The sequence below is a fragment of the Miniopterus schreibersii genome, assembly GCF_964146895.1.
Source record: "Miniopterus schreibersii genome assembly, chromosome: 16".
Classification (NCBI taxonomy): Eukaryota; Metazoa; Chordata; class Mammalia; order Chiroptera; family Miniopteridae; genus Miniopterus; species Miniopterus schreibersii.
Genome location: NC_138116.1, coordinates 998,718 through 1,009,234, shown reverse-complemented (window position 1 = coordinate 1,009,234; position 10,517 = coordinate 998,718). Strand labels below are relative to the sequence as shown.

Genomic DNA, 10,517 nt, shown 5'->3' with positions numbered 1-10,517 from the left:
AAGTAGAAACAAACGCTGCAGAAAAATAAAACCAGTTAGTTCTTTGAAAAGACCAATGATGTTAATAAACTTCTAAACAGACTAACCAAGAGGAAAAAATAGTAAATATCAGAAATGATGGGTGGTAGAACATCATTACAGACCCTACAGAAATTACAAGGCCAATGTGACAACTTTTATGAAAGGGACTGATTCCTTAAAAGACACAAGTAACTGAAACATACAAAGAAAGATAGGACCCAAATAGTTCTATATCTACTTAAGAAACTGGATTTTAAAGTTAAAAACCTTGCAATTAAGAAAACTATAGAACCATATAGTTCTACGGCAAACTTCTTTGAAAAGCTTAAGAAAAAATACCTGTCCGTAACTCAAGAAAAGATGACCTCCAAGTGTGCCCCTTATTAACACTATTTCATTAAACACACACACACACAGAGGAAAGAAAAGCAGTTTGTGAGACAATAGGGTTTATTTAGGAAGTGTCCCAGAGCTTTCATGCAAGGCTGCCCAGTCACAGCAGAGGGAGCTGACATGGGTCACACAGGGAGCTGGACTCGGGCAAGACCCCAACCCGGTGACCCAGGTGTGTGGCTACTTATGGCCCCCCTGAGGAGGAAGGGTTCTGAGCTCAAAAACAAAGATCCAAGAGTGGTTCCAAATCCACACAAAAACACCTTGTTTCTGAGGGCAAGATGGGTAGGGGTTTCCCCACAGGACTCTGAGGCCCTGCCACCTACCCGCCCACTACCACAGGAATTCAAGGCCAAAAAGCCAGCCTCTGGTGGGAAGAGGGGAGGGGGAAGAACTGAGGTAGCAGATGGGCTGAGTACCATGGCCTGGGCTGTCTGCAGGTGGGCCCTTCTCCTCTCCTCCTAACATATCCCCCCATGGGGGAGCAGGGTACCATTATGTGCTCTGCTGGTAAACTCAGGACAGCTCAAGGGGCGGGGGGGGGGGGTCTGGCCTCTAAGCTCTATCACCAGGCCTCCTTTCCTGTCCCGCCCCCCCTGGGAGGCCAAGGGGCACCCTCTGCCCACCAAAGGGCCCAACAGTGTTTGCAGATGGGACCACATGCACAGACGGTGTGCTAAAGTCCTCAGACCAGATGGCTGTGAGGCAGGTGGCCCAGCAGCCCAGGGCCCACCGGCTGCCAATCATAACCAGAGCTCAGCTCCCGATTCTGCCTAGAAACCGGCACGGCTCTGTGCGTCCCGCCCAGTCTGCAAGCCCTGTGAGCTGTTCCCTGGCCACCATGCAGTTCTGCCCAGTTGGTGGGCTCCTACTCTCACTCCTGGATGGCTCATCCACACCAAGCCCACCTAGCTAGGTGGCTCCCTGCACCAAGGCATCAGGGTGAGGGGAAGAGGCCAATGTACACATCCAGGGCTGAGGGCAGAAGGAACGGTGTGGTCATGGGGTCCTGGGTCAGGAGTTTAAGAACGCAAAAGCTGATGGCTCTGAGCTGGGAGGCCCTTTGGCTGCCACCCTCTGTGACAATGTCCAAGGGGGATGAAGGGGCTCCTCCACAGCAGTCCTGGCCTCCACCAGGCGGGGACAGGCCACCAGCTCCATGCCAGCAAACAAGGAATTGTGGCTGCCACTGGCCACCGGGCTCCACAGGCAGTCACCCGGGCCTGGGCCGAGCTCTGGTCCTCCGTTCGGAGTGTCCGTGCCCAACAGGCCCTGCTCAGAGCTGACCTCCTGCTCTCTGGAACCTGTCAGCCTGGTCTCAGCCTCCCTGGCGTCCCTGAGAGCTGGAAGGGAGCACCCATCCAGGGACGGAGGGGCTGTAGGACCTTTGGGTGAGAACGGGGTTGAACTCAGAGGCTGGAGAAAGGCTGGGGCCCCAGCGAAGGGCACAGTGTCGGTCAGCAGGTCAGATGGGCCCACATGGATGGCTTCGGGGCTGGGCTCAGCAAGGGGTCTCCGGGCAGGGGGACACTGTCGGCAGGAGGCTTCAAAATGCCTTAGGATCTAGACAGAGGGAGAACAGGGAAGTCGGTGAGGGTCCCTGTGCTCTGGGGGAATCATGGAGGGCCCACCCTCCCCTCTAGGGTCATTAAGGCCGCTGCCCACAGCAGGGCCAGCTGGGGGGCAGAGCAGACTATGGGCCCTCTCACAGCGGTCTCCTCACTGTCATCCCACCACCTGGGGGACTGCTGTTGGCCTTGAGCTGCTTAAACAGCGGCCACACCAAGTGCCAACATATGCCTGTGACCTGCTCCCCTCCTGCTGTCTCATGGATAGTTCTCCCTGCCATCGAACTGAGGCGTGAGAAGCCCACACAGGCAGAGACAGCACCCAGGGGGAACAACGTGCTTCAACCATCGGTGTTAGAACCACCGCTACGATGCCCCACTATGCTGTGTGTCTCCTGCGTCGTGGTCTCACTGATGCTGTGATGAAGGACTATTTAAGAACCGTTGACTAAGATCTGAATTTCCAGTGGCCACAAAGAAAACAAGAAGAAGCTGAGGGATGCCAACAGGCAATGGAGGTGTGGGGCCCGGCTGCGCGGAGAGTTGCCTGGTAAAAGGGTCCAGGCATCCTCCACACAATTCAGGCGTTAGCAGGAAGGGGACTCAAATGGATGAAACAGTACCTGCTCCCCAAGAGCTGCGTATCTAGGGGTCAAGCACAGACCCATAAACTATGACATGGAGTGAACAGCAGAATAAGCCCATCTAAGTAGTCAAGGAGGGCTCCCTGTGGGAGGTGGCACATGAGCTGAACCATGTGAGAGAGGACATCACCAGCAGGGCAGAGCTGCTGGGCAATAAGGCAGACCCTGAGTAGGGAAGGGTCCAGAACCAGAAAAAGGCTAGTGAGCCTGGAATACCCCAAGCACGCATGAGGCAAGGACCCTACCACTGTTCTAGTGCACAATCTGTCCAAAGGACAGGGACAAGAGCACATCTGAAAAAGGCCAGTGGGATGGGGTGCCCATGTAACCACTCCTCTGGGCCCTACTGCTGCCCACCTTGGTGGCCTTGTTGGTCACGGGTCCAGGGCTGCCAGCACTGAGCTCCTGCAGGCGTGGCCGGGTGAGGAACAGGATGTGCTCCTGCGAAAGCAGGTCTGTGCACCCCAGGGAGGCAATGGCACCCAGGGCTCTCTGCAGGGTGGATGAGATTGGGGGGGGGGGGTCAGCAAGCTCCACCCAGAAGGCCCGAGTCCCCAGGATCTCCTGGGCAGCCCCACACGCGCTCATGCAGCACTCACCATCTGCACATGCTCGCTGGTCCCGCCCAGGTGGCGGATCAGCAGCTCCAGCACAGCCTCACAGTTGAGCAGCCCACACCTACGGGAAGGGGGCACTTGGGCAGGGCAGGCAGGCAGGCCTTTCCCTCAGTGGGGGAGGGGAGGAGGCATGGTGAGGGGGAATGGGGTGAGGGGGGCGTTGGTCAGGAGCTCACTCTTTGACGAAGCACTGTGCCTCATCTTGGCTCAGGAAGGGGCGTGGCCCCTGTGTCACCATCTGGACCAGGCTCAGCTCCTGCTGGCAGTCGCTCAGGATCATGGCCTCAACCCTGTCAGGGACAGGGTGGGTCAGGGAGAGGGTCCAGGCCCTTCCAGATCATACCAACCACCCCCACTGGGATGCGATCCTGGGGCAGAGCGTGGAGGAGCCCCAAGGTGCTTGCTCACCTCTCGGCCAGGTCGCTGGGTGCCCGGCTGGCTCCTGAGGGGCTGTCACTGCCTGACCGACTGCCCACATCCGAGGCCTTGCTCTGGCTGTTCTCCTGGGAAGAGCTCTGAGATCCGGGGCTGCTGTCCTGCTCCTCCCAGCCCCCGCCGGCCTGCCCAGGCTGGTGTCTCACTGCTAGAAAAAATGGTGTTCGTGGGTGAGACCCGGGGGCCTCAGACTGGCCTCACACCCACCTCCAGGGGACCCCAAGACTGCTGGATCCAGGAGGAACCAGGGAGGAGGGATGGGTCCCAAGATCCACATCCCTCCGGGGCTCCAGGGCGGCCACCGGGGCTCCAGGGCGGCCACCGGGGCTCCAGCTCCAGAAACACAAGGCTGAAGAGCCTGGCAGCAGAGTGGGATGACTCTCACAAAGCCCTCAGTGTGGATACAGTGGCTTGGACAGGCCTGGCCCAGGATCTCGGTCAGGGCACAGAGCCACCTGAATGCAACGGGTGAGTGAATGAAAGCTGCAGCTGGGGCTCCTGGCCCAGCTCACATCCTGGCTGTGCATTTAGGAGCTGGGACCCTCAGCGAACTCCCTCTGCCCAGGACCATTTCACTCAGGGCAGCTGGCAAAGAATCTGAACAGTGGGACAAAGCTGGGCAAAGAGGCAGAACCGGTCTGGGTGAAGCCACCAGAGACCACTGGGAACACACGTGGCATCGATGGCTGGCTCTGCGGGGCTCCCGCATAGCCAATTGAGTAACTGGAGTGTCAAGGTGGGGCTCGCTGCTCTCTTCCTCTGCTCCTGCTGCCTGCAGCAGGAACCTGGGTTCTTGCTGGTAAGAAGGAAGAAGCCACGGGAGGGGAAAGCTAGACACCAAGAGAGGAGTCTCCCTGGTACCTCGGGAACCCTGGATGGCTCCAGGGAGTGGGTTCCCAGGAGTGGGGTGGCAGTGGCTGGCTGAAGGCGTCACAGCAGGCTGGTAGGTGTCACCCTGCAGCAGGGGCCCCTGGGTGCTGGGGCTCTCGGACCCAGGGCACAAGGCACTGGCCACCTCTGCAGCCTTCTGGATGGTGGAGAGAAAGGTCTCGCCCATAGAGCCTGCAGCAGAAGACGGGAGATAGCATCACACCCTCAGTCTTGTCCCCTGATGTCCTCCCAGGATGTGGGCCATGGCTGCTCCCTGCCCTGGGCTCGGGGTACAAGCTAGAGTCACAGAGCAGAGACCACGTGGCGGGAACTTGGGCCCTTCTAGAAGCTTCCCGTGAATTCCCCTTTAGTGTATTCACAGGCCCCACAGAGCAAGGGGCCTCCTACGGAGCTTGTCCGGAAAACTCAACCTCCATGGCTACTCAAGGACAGCTTCTGGCCAGTGCAGGGGACAAGGGCTTTCCTGTCTGAGCACCCTCTGAGGAGATAGCATCACACCCTCAGTGTGATGCTATCTCCAAAGTAACGACAGGACTGGGAGGCAAACCCACTCTAGGAATCGGAGCTTCAGAAGGGCCGGGGGTTGGGGCTGAGAGCTGGAGACCACACAGTCAGCACAACTGCTGGATGTGGCCCCGCGCCCATGCGTGGCTCACATGGCCCTGCTGCAGGCCTCACCCGCCATCCTGGCAGACTGGGCTAGCCATGTCCTTTTGCCACCAGCAGCTGTTCCTGCCCTGAGTCACTCATCACAGCCGGCCCCACCCCTCACCGGCCCCCATCCCTGCACAGAAGGGCCCACGCAGCACTCACCTGTGTGGCTCCCCTCGCTGTAGCCGAAGCCCTGGAGAGTGTTCTGGGGCCTGGACTGAGAGCCCATGCCTGCGGAAGGAACTGCGTCACCCTGACACCAGGGAGAGGAGGCTCCCCACCCCCAGGGGAACCCTGTGAAGGGGCTGGGGGCTGGATAAGGCTGTGTACCTGCTGGAGGCAGGGCCCTGGGAGGCTGGGAGGGAGGAGACAAGGTATCTGAGAACAAGGTGCTCCCCAAGTCCTAGACAGGAGATGAATACGTTCAGTATAGCCACAACCGACTGTGTCCCTGCCCCCCACCTCTAGGGCCACACACAGGGGCTCTGGTCCCACAGCAGGAGTGCAGCTGGGGACCCCAGGGTGAGCTGGGTCCTGGGCTCACCTGGGCGGCCGCCCGCACTTTCTGGTACAAGCTGTTCCCATGGAGAGGATCCGGGGGCCCCGTGAACACTGCAGGGCAGGGAGGGGCAGGGCTGAGATGGGCACTGTGGCCTCCAGAGATGCAGTGTTGAAGCCCTTTCCCCATGGTCAGCCTCCCTCCCCCCTGCACCCCCTGCACCAGGGTGAGCTTTCTGAAACACAGGTCTGACCTCGAATCCCACATGACATCTCTTCCAGGTTAAAGTCCCTTCTGCACCCCCAAGCCTGGGGTAGCCCCACTTTCCACAGCACCTCTGCTTCTTGGACAAACCCAGGGACCAGGAGCCGCAGGTCCCCTCCTCCAGGACCCACCACCTACGTGCTTTACAGAAACATGCCACTGCAGCCCCTTGGCCCCCTCGCACACCCATAGCAGTGAGGACCCAGAGTGGGAGCAAGGGTGAGGGCAGGGCCGAGAGGTGGGGGCTCAACCTGGGCTAAGGGACTCTGGCTGACACCTGGGGCTGCGCGCAGGTACCTGCAGCTTCCTGGATGAAGGTGGGGTTGCGCTTGAGGATGAGCAGGAAGGAGGAGGAGCCGTGACCACACAGGTAGAGCATGATCTTCAGCACCTGGGGGACGGTCACGTGGGGTGGGGCCAGGCCCGGAGGGGACCCCGGGCTGCCTCCCTCCCTCCCTTCCCACCTCACCACCCACGGGTGTAAGCTCAGTCCCCCCCAACCCGACCTGACCCCGGAGGGTTTTCGGGGCGGCTCAGGGCCTCACCTTGAGCTTCACGCGGCCTGAGCCCCCGTGCAGCCGGTTCAGGAGGTACTCCAGGAGGCACTGGCTGCTGCCCGCGGACTCGTGAGAGATTTCTGGGAGGCGCTCGGGTTAGGGAAGGAGCGAGGAGACCCCGGCCCGGACCTCTCGGCGCGCCCTCCCCGCGGGAGCCTGGGCGTCCAGGGCGCCCGGCGAGTCCTCAGCGCCGGGGCTCAGGCCCCGCCCACACCCGGGGCTCTGGCAGCAGAGCCGGGCCCCCCAGGGAGGCCCCGGGGCCCCGCCGCGCACACGGGAAGGATACTGGCCACCTCCTCGAGTACGTAGCCCGGGCACGGCACGTCGTCGTCGGACGTGCCCTTCAGGAGCAGCGGGAGCTGAAAGGCAGCGCGAGCCGCGCCCCTGAGCGGCCGCCGCCCACAAGGCCGAGCCCGCGGCCGCCAGCGGGGCTGCCGGGCGCTCGCTCCCGGGGAGGGCAGCCGGGGGCGCTGCCAGGCGCGCCCGTTCCGGAGAGTCAGGGCCGCCCCGACCCGCGGGCAAGGCCGCTTCCAGCACGGCCGCCCCTCTCCCCAGCAGGAGGCCGCGGGGCGAGCCGCCCACCTTCCCGGACCCGCGGGCACGGGCGGCGACGCGGCCGCAGGCCCGACCCTCCCACGGGCCGCACGCAGAGCAGCCGCCAGAGCGGCTCCGACGCGTCCGGTGCCTTGTTAGCGCGACCGGAGCGCGCGCCACGCGAGGACGCCCCGGGACCCCGCGAACGGCGCTGGCCCAGGGTCGCCGCGCGCTCGCCCCGCGGACAGCAGGGGGCGGGGAGGAGGGTCGAGGCGCCCGGGGGGCCGCGGGGCCGGGAGGCGGGGGCCGCGCGGGCCCGGGAGGCGCGTGGCTGCGGCCCGGGGCGAGCCGGGGAGGCGGCGCGCACTCACCCGCTGCAGGAAGCTCAGCCGGTCTCGCAGCAGCGGTGCGGCCGCCATGATGCAGGTCACCTTCCGGCCCCGCCCCGTTTCCGCCAGGAGCCGGGCCCCTCCAATCACCGCGCGGGGCTGGCCCCGCTGGCCAATCGCTCGCGTGGGGCGGGCCCCAAGGCCGACTTAGGTAAACAATTGGAGCCTGAACCAATTAGAAGACCCAGATCAAAGACAGACAGCCTACCAGCCAATTATAGGGCTCTGGGAGACTGCGGTTCCGGAGAGGCCGAGGCGCGGTCCGGAGCCTGGCCTATTAGAAAGCGGAAGAAAGATGATAGACGGGAACGTCAACCTATCAAGGGGCCGCTTGCCGGAAGAGGACGGACCTAAGATGGCGGCGCCCACGGGTGCCGGGAAGGGCTGCTCATGTCGGGGAACGGAGCGGTGTGGGGGCGCGTGCGAAGCCGCCTCCGCGCCTTCCCCGAGGGCCTGGCGGCCTGCGGGGCCGAGGTGAGGAGCCGTCGCCGGTCGGGGCAGTGCCTGCGGGGCGGGGCGGGGCGGGGCGGGGCGCTGACTGGGGGCGGGGCGGGGCTGCCCCGGTGACCGTGGTCCGGGTCCTCCGCGACCCTGTCCCGCGCCGCCCCGCCCCCAGGCCGCCGCCTACGGCAGGTGCGTGCAGGTGTCCACCGGCCCGGGCGGCCGCCTGCGGAAGGACCTCTGCGCGCAGGAGTTCGAGGCCCTGCGGCGCTGCTTCGCCGCCGCGGTAGGTGGACGCCCGGCCCCCTCCGGCCCCGCCTCGGGGGGACCCGCCGGCCTCCCTTCCCTTCCGGGTTCGGTGCTGGGCGCCCGTTGGGGCTCCGACGCTGCGCGCCGCCCCGAGCCCGTGTGCCGGGTGGGGGGAGGGGGGGTGACAGCGCCGCCCCGGCCGGCGCCCCTCCCAGCAGGGGCCGGCCTCAGGCCTGGCTCCGTGCCCCGGGCGCGAGCCCACCGCCGGGCCCCTGGAAGGCGGCGTTGGGCCTGGTGGTCTCCGGGCTCTGGAGCCACGTCTCGCTCGGAAACAATCCTCCAGACCAAGCGCTTTGTCTTCCAGGCCAGGACGCCCCCGAGGGGAGGCCGTTAGGAAGGACCGAGGACGCGGAGCCGGGCTCCTGGCCCTCGGGGCCCCCGGGGCCCAGCACTGGACACACCCAAAGCCCTTGGGGCTCGAGCCCGCCCCTTCGGGACCGCCATGGGCAGGGGCGGAGCGGCCCCCAGCGCGCGCCCTCGGGTCTGGGCCGAGCGGCGGGAAGGCCCCGCAGGTGCGCACCTGGGCCCGGCCGCCCTGAGGACCTGACGGGTGTGGGCTGCGGAGGTGCTGCCTCCGGATTCCCATTTTTTTTATAAAGAATTCTCACCAATAAAACGTCATCTGAATCACATGAAGCTTCTGGACATAACTGCTGGTTTACAGGACGCACCACAGGTAGAGGGCTGGCGGCCTGGGGGACAGACCCCACCGTGGGGACCGATACGGGTGCTGGGCCCGGAATTGGAGGGAAGGGGGTGGGGTGATAGTCTACAGAAGGCAGTGGAGACAAGGCTGAGGCCAGGGGGCTGGTTTAGGACCCAGCAGCTCCTAGACCTGCAAGGCTGCAGACCCCCTCCCCGTGTGGGGTCGCCCACCACCCTTCCACAGCCTCCAGGTGAATCACCGGCAAGCTTTCTTGAGCTCTCTGGTCGCACAGCCCTTTCCTGGGAATCACACACACAGGGCCCCCCCCCCCCCCCCAGTGCCTGCAGCACACTGATTCCAGGGCTCCTGGGTGCCATCTGCTGGATTCTTGGGGCTGCTCCAAGAGCCCCCTCCCCAGGGGCATGGAGGTCACACTGTCCTTGGGCTCCCCCCGCCCTGGTGTCCCTGAGCCCCAGAACCAACGCCCACATTTCTGTTTCCTTTTAAAACTATTCCAGAATTAGCCCAACTTAGCCCAAGTAGTGAACCCACAAGGTCTCTAAGACGTTAGCATCCATCTCAGTGACACGGTCCCTGGGTAGCTTTGGAGGAGCAGCCGGCCCTGTTCAAGGGCTGGGGGCTGTTGGGCAGCCACGTATCACAGCAGCTATTAGAATTGACCAGAAAGTGGTCACATGACCCCCCTCCTCCTGCTGGTGGTGAGGGAGACACACAGATTGCAGAGGCTGGAGGGAGGGGTGGGCCAGGAAACAGCCTGTCTGACCTCTGCCCAGACCTTACAGCTCATGCCCAGTGGGTGTGTCCAGCCCGAAGCTTGGACTTTTCTCCCTGACCCTCCCTCCCTCCCTCCCTATCCACTCTGACCTCTGACAGCTTCCAGCATCTCCACTGGGCACACCTATTCCAGGCCCTCGCAGAACTGTCCTGCCACCCTTTCAAACTCCCATCCACGGTGGCAGATGAAGCCACCACTGTCTCATCCCCAGGGCCACTGCAGGCTTGCTCTGCTGACCGGCTAGGCACACCCCAAACACCAGCCTGAGCTCTTGGGGCCTCCCAAGATACCCAGAGGCATGTTCTGGCATGAGCAGTGTCCAGGCACCTGTGCCTCTTCCCCCACACCCAGGGTTCAGGAGGAATCAGCTCGACCTCAGAAAATCCCACTCCTTTTCTTACTCATTTCTAGTTGGCAGGCTACCCAGTGCATAGAAATTACAATAAAAAGTTAAAAACAACGTGTGAGGCCTCAAAGCCAAGGCAGCTGTGGTTCCTCCCAGGCCCCACATGGCCCCTCAGCAGGGTCTGGAGCTGGAGCCCACCCCCGTCCCCAGAAGGGAAGCCAGGTGCACACACCGGACAAAGCGATGAAGGCCCTGGGCTCTCGTGGGTCACCTGCCAGGTCCACCTGCCTAAGGCTCCAGGGGCCAGGGGGCCACTGTCAGCTTTTCTGCTCCTTGAAAACAACACAAAGTATCATGAAAACCCAACATGCACGGGCTCCGGCAAGGACACCGAGCCGTGCAGACCCAGGGGAAGTGGCGCCCAGAACACTGCCGTTTGCACAGAGGCCTCCCTGCCCCGGCCCCCCGCCCCCACTGTGTTCTCGCCGCAAGCCTGGCACTGAGGGCCAAGCAGCT

General features: G+C 63.2%; 2 protein-coding genes across 4 annotated transcripts; one reads left to right on the top strand and one right to left on the bottom strand.

The window, feature by feature from the left end:
- Positions 1-440: 440 nt before the first annotated feature.
- Positions 441-7,577, bottom strand: TEPSIN (TEPSIN adaptor related protein complex 4 accessory protein). Of its 3 annotated transcripts, none has more exons than XM_081162758.1 (13): positions 7,446-7,577; positions 6,827-7,010; positions 6,529-6,620; positions 6,281-6,374; positions 5,765-5,832; positions 5,551-5,623; positions 5,383-5,451; positions 4,540-4,740; positions 3,652-3,826; positions 3,420-3,533; positions 3,226-3,304; positions 2,984-3,118; positions 441-1,977 (listed from the first exon to the last, which is right to left on the bottom strand). In XM_081162758.1, the coding sequence occupies exons 1-13, from the start codon at positions 7,491-7,493 to the stop codon at positions 1,429-1,431; spliced, it is 1,881 nt and encodes a 626-aa protein (XP_081018884.1). In that variant the 5' UTR covers positions 7,494-7,577; the 3' UTR covers positions 441-1,428. The 3 variants fall into 3 exon arrangements, with proteins under 3 accessions (XP_081018884.1, XP_081018883.1, XP_081018882.1); XM_081162757.1 differs by having other exon boundaries at positions 6,827-6,899; positions 7,446-7,540; XM_081162756.1 differs by having other exon boundaries at positions 456-1,977; positions 3,652-3,823; positions 7,446-7,543.
- A 232-nt stretch (positions 7,578-7,809) lies between these two features.
- NDUFAF8 (NADH:ubiquinone oxidoreductase complex assembly factor 8) lies at positions 7,810-8,845 on the top strand. Its single transcript, XM_081162759.1, has 3 exons — positions 7,810-7,937; positions 8,080-8,190; positions 8,518-8,845. Exons 1-3 carry the CDS (start codon positions 7,854-7,856, stop codon positions 8,545-8,547), a joined length of 225 nt encoding a protein of 74 aa, XP_081018885.1. The 5' UTR covers positions 7,810-7,853; the 3' UTR covers positions 8,548-8,845.
- The last annotated feature ends 1,672 nt before the right edge of the window (positions 8,846-10,517 follow it).

Excerpts from the sequence above, each read along its gene's own strand:
- TEPSIN (XM_081162758.1), bottom strand. The coding sequence starts at position 7,493 with ATGGCGGCCGCACCGCTGCTGCGAGACCGGCTGAGCTTCCTGCAGCGG. Across the intron at positions 5,624-5,764 it reads AAGTGCGGGCGGCCGCCCAG|GACTTGGGGAGCACCTTGTT; the intron begins GTGAGCCCAGGA and ends TCTCCTGTCTAG. Across the intron at positions 4,741-5,382 it reads CAGCGAGGGGAGCCACACAG|GCTCTATGGGCGAGACCTTT; the intron begins GTGAGTGCTGCG and ends CTTCTGCTGCAG.
- NDUFAF8 (XM_081162759.1), top strand. The coding sequence starts at position 7,854 with ATGTCGGGGAACGGAGCGGTGTGGGGGCGCGTGCGAAGCCGCCTCCGC. Across the intron at positions 7,938-8,079 it reads TGGCGGCCTGCGGGGCCGAG|GCCGCCGCCTACGGCAGGTG; the intron begins GTGAGGAGCCGT and ends CCCCGCCCCCAG. Across the intron at positions 8,191-8,517 it reads GGCGCTGCTTCGCCGCCGCG|GCCAGGACGCCCCCGAGGGG; the intron begins GTAGGTGGACGC and ends TTTGTCTTCCAG.